We start from the raw sequence: 4,391 nt of genomic DNA, 5'->3' as shown, positions 1-4,391 counted from the left end.
GATCCAAGTGCGGGATCTAAGTGCGGGATCTAAGTGCCTGATAGGTATGCGGAATTCTAGTGACAGATGCTGAGAGAAGTATAAGTTGATACCTTAATATCCCAAAATTTAACGTTTTCTAACTCTCACCTAAAAAAATCCAGCATTCTTATTTTAAACTCTAAAAGTACAAAAGTTCAGTATCTTGTAAAACTTTCGGCATTAACTCTAACTTGAAGAATATCAGTATGAACAAAAGATCTATTGTACCTTTGTTGCTTAATAGTATTGAAGAAATAAATCTGGAGCATCTCATTTATGAAGTTGAAAGTCCTTTTGAGAGTGGTAAGGCTTTATATAAGGCCCAAGGAATATCAATTGAGGAAATCAAAAGGGTAACTGAAAATTCTATGGAGGCTTTTAAAGTATGGAAAACCACTTCATTCACAGAAAAACGAAATGTTTTGGATCAAGTTGCTTCATTATTGGATGCTAGAAGAAGTTATTTTATGGATATTCTTGAAGAAATGGGCTTGCCACAGTGGTTTGCCCATGTAAATGTTGAAACAGGCATACAAATCCTTAAAGAATGCGCGGCTAACGTTTCAATGCCTTTGGGAACAATTCCTCGGAGTAGCCATGAAGACATTTATACGGCAGTAGTAAATGAGCCAATAGGTCCCGTTTTAAGTATTGCACCCTGGAACGCACCCATAATTTTATGTATCCGTGCAATCGCGGGACCAGTGGCTGCAGGTTGCAGTGTTGTTGTAAAAACCTCCGAGCATTCCCCACTTGTTCACATGGAATTGGCTAAATTATTTACTGAAGCAGGTGCACCGTCAGGTTTAGTGAACTCAATAAACCATCGCCCACAAGATGCTTCTGAAGTGACGAAAGCGCTTATTAGATCGCCCCATATAAAAAAAGTTACCTTCACTGGATCTTCACAGGTAGGCCAGATTATATCAAAGATAGCGGCAGAGGTGTTTAAGCCAGTACTTCTAGAGTTAGGAGGTAAATCAGCTGTTATTGTAACGAAGTCAGCAGACATAATAAGAGCTGCAGACGCGATTCTTAATGCAGCTTTCGCTCATAATGGCCAAATATGCATGAGTACTGAAAGAGTTTATGTCGAGAATGAAGTATACGACAACTTTGTGGATGCAATTTCAAAGTGTTTCGACGAATTCACTTCTACACAAAAGAAACTTCCACAGAGATCTTCAATTCAATCCAAAAAAATTGATTCCATGGTAAGAAATGCTATAAAGAATGGTGCGAAAATGCTATGTGGAAGACTTTTTAGAGACGATGCTTATATTGAGCCTCTAGTCATTGCAGATGTTTCAGGAAAAGAAGATATTTATGACAACGAAACTTTTGGGCCTATATTTTATATTAATAGGGTATCGGATGTGTCGGAAGCAATCAGTAAGGTCAATGCAAGTAGATATGGTCTCTCTACTGCTATTTGGAGTAGCGATGTACTACAAGCTTTAGAGGTTGCTCGTGACCTTGAGTCAGGAGCAGTTCATATAAATGGTAAAACTATTCATGATGAGGCTACTTTACCCCATGGAGGTGTAAAGGAGAGTGGATTTGGACGATTTAATAGTACATGGGGATTACAAGAATTTCAATACACGAAAACAATAACTTTAGCTAAATGACTCATACAAGATGGGGACTTTTTACATAGTTTTTTTTATAAGTTTCTATTGAAAAGTGTTGTGGCTCTAAATAAAAACGGACATATACATACTTGTACAGTGTTGAGCAAATAATTGTTAGTTTTTCTTTTTTTGTCGTATTGTATAGTATTTTTGTAAATGTCATATTTTAAAATGACTTATACTCATTGAAATAAACATTTTTCGTAAAATGTTTCATTGACCAGAACTCAAAGAGTAAGAGAAAGTAATGAACATATGAAAAAGGAAGACTGCTGTAGTATAGATAAGCGTTCAGACAATCAAGCCAAAGATGCCTATTCGATCTGGAATGCATTAAATTATAAGCTTAGCACCTTAGTTTTTTCAATCGTGTTTCTGCTTATAGTTCTGACTCTGTTACCCTAGCGTTCAGATATGATGGTATTAAATAAAAATGGCTGAAGAAATTTTACAAGCCATGCATTAGGGTTGCTAATCAAAGTGAAAAGATACCAGTTCCAAAGATTGCTCAAAAAGACTCAATGCGACTATGAGGGTAAATTATGCGTCGTCAAAGATAAAACTCATGGTATTATTAGAGAAGATAAAGCCTTAAGTTGCATTGCTGATTACATCGCTGGTAAATATGACCCAATTTGCGCTGGCTCTGGCTCTGTTTTTCAGTGATGTTTCTCTAAGAGGTTTTACAAATATACACCGTTACGGCCAGTTCTTATTTCTATCAATGCTATCGCTTACTCTGGTGTTTCTCAATCTGAAACCAAAGTTGACAATAATGTGTGTTAAAATGCGAACACAGATAAACTTTTGTTCAGCATTCCCAAGATAATTGGTTTTATCAACCAAAAGATCACTTTGGAAGAGGGACTGTTGTTATTACTGGAACTCCACGTGGCTTTGGTACAGGTATGAAACAACCAAGATATCTAGAAAACGATGATATTGTTGTGGGCTACTATTGAAAAAATCGGAACCTTTCCCTAAAATGGAGTTTGAATAGATTGACTTTAGTTTAAACTTACATACAAATAGGACGGTGTTGTGTTCAAAATGAGTAATTTATAGGTGTAGTTTTTTTGTTTTCCTGTTTTTGATATATTTTAGAAACATACATAATTGTTATTGTATGTTCCAAACTATCTATATTTGGAAATTAGTTTTCTTGTGTTGTGCCTAAAATAAATTGTCGCATCCTTTATCTTTATATTTGTCAGGATACCCGTGGCCGAATATTTCATTATACAAATTGTCATTGATTTTCTCCCGGAGTCATTTCCACTAACAGAGATCCTATGTTCATCGTGCCACGACTTGAGGCAGAAAATTGTAAAATATAATACTTCCTGGGATACAGAATGCCGCTCCCTAGAACTGTTCTACAGACCCGTGTTATATTTTGTGTAGTAAGAACTTTTCATTTCATTACAAATCAACATGTCATCCGTCTATTATAACCTGCTTCTGATTTCCGAAGGATGTTTATTGGTATATGGTACGTCCAAAGCAGGAAAATCAAGATCATGTAGTTAAAGGTGACACAATAATCAGCAATATCATTTTCCAATGAAATTGTTAAAAAAAACTAAAAAGCTTTTAGATCAAAAAAAATACTAAGATTGAATGTAGAAATATCTGTACTTGGCATTCCATGAAGCTACTCTGGGACACTCATCGATTGAGCGGTTTACGATAGCTGGAGCTGAGCATCTCTCGAATTCAATAGTGCGCTTGAATGTCCTCAATGACGCGGGAATAGAACCCCTCGCGGAAGCGATTTGACGGACTAGATTTTCCATGTTAAGCGGATAGTACGTGAAAAAAATACAGAGTGCGATTAACCGAAAATGTTTGGAGATAGAAGGCATGAGCCAAATGTGCGGAGATCAAGTTTTTATCTGCGGCTGCTTCCGCTAAGTTTGTAAAATGTGGGGTCCAACAAGGTATTTTATAAAAGGGGGACTAAAACTATATATTGGGAACAATATTAAGGTAATAATCGAATTGAAGAGTTTTAATTGAGCTATTTAAGAATGACTGTAAAAAATAAACTCAAAAAAAGTCAAACAGATGTGTTAATAATCGGTGCGGGTCCATCAGGGCTAATGATGGCATGTTGGTTGGCAAGAACAGGAGTGCCATTTAGAATTATCGACAAGCGTACTAATGAGATCTATGCTGGTCAAGCTGATGGATTGCAAAGTCGAACTTTGGAGGTCATGCTGAGTTTTGGCTTTGGTGAAAGAGTATGGAACGAGGCCAACCGCATGCCCTATATGTCGTTCTGGTGCCCAGACGAAAACGGGGAGTTGAATAGAGACAGTACCATTCCAGACTGCATTCCAGGAATTTCCCGTTTTCAACAGTGTGGATTGCACCAGGGCCGCATAGAGTGGTTTTTTGGTGAAGCTATCAGCAAGTGGTCATGTGGTAAAGCCGCGGTGGAAAGACCTCTCTTACCACTATCTATCAAGGTGGATGAAACGACAGCAGAAGATCATGAGGCCTATCCAGTAAGCGTTCTCCTAAAGGACTTGAGTAAGGGAAATGAGAAAGAAAAGTTGTCAGTACCTGAACAATATGGTAATAGCACTCAAAATGGACTCTACAGACAGTTTGAGGGTGATCAAGAAAAATTTTACAAGGATCTTACGAGTGACATTGAAACTACTGACTCTGTCGACAAGGATGAATATGAAGTAGTTGAGTGCAAATATGTTGTTGGTTGTGATGGTGCGC

The 4,391-nt window shown here is 37.3% G+C and overlaps 2 protein-coding genes across 2 annotated transcripts; both read left to right on the top strand.

Moving 5' to 3' along the window:
• Positions 1–227: 227 nt before the first annotated feature.
• Positions 228–1,652, top strand: AC631_05868 (uncharacterized protein; the record flags this gene model as incomplete). The annotated part of the gene is made up of 1 exon (XM_015614697.1): positions 228–1,652. One exon carries the CDS (start codon positions 228–230, stop codon positions 1,650–1,652), a length of 1,425 nt encoding a protein of 474 aa, XP_015464476.1.
• A 2,033-nt stretch (positions 1,653–3,685) lies between these two features.
• Positions 3,686–4,351, top strand: AC631_05867 (uncharacterized protein; the record flags this gene model as incomplete). Its single annotated transcript, XM_015614696.1, has 1 exon — positions 3,686–4,351. A coding segment is annotated over one exon (666 nt), but the record flags the coding sequence as incomplete, so codon positions are not given.
• Between the last annotated feature and the right edge of the window lie 40 nt (positions 4,352–4,391).

Source organism: Debaryomyces fabryi, assembly GCF_001447935.2.
Source record: "Debaryomyces fabryi strain CBS 789 chromosome Unknown contig00309, whole genome shotgun sequence".
In the NCBI taxonomy this organism is placed as follows: Eukaryota; Fungi; Ascomycota; class Pichiomycetes; order Serinales; family Debaryomycetaceae; genus Debaryomyces; species Debaryomyces fabryi.
This window is presented reverse-complemented; position numbering and strand designations above follow the sequence as displayed.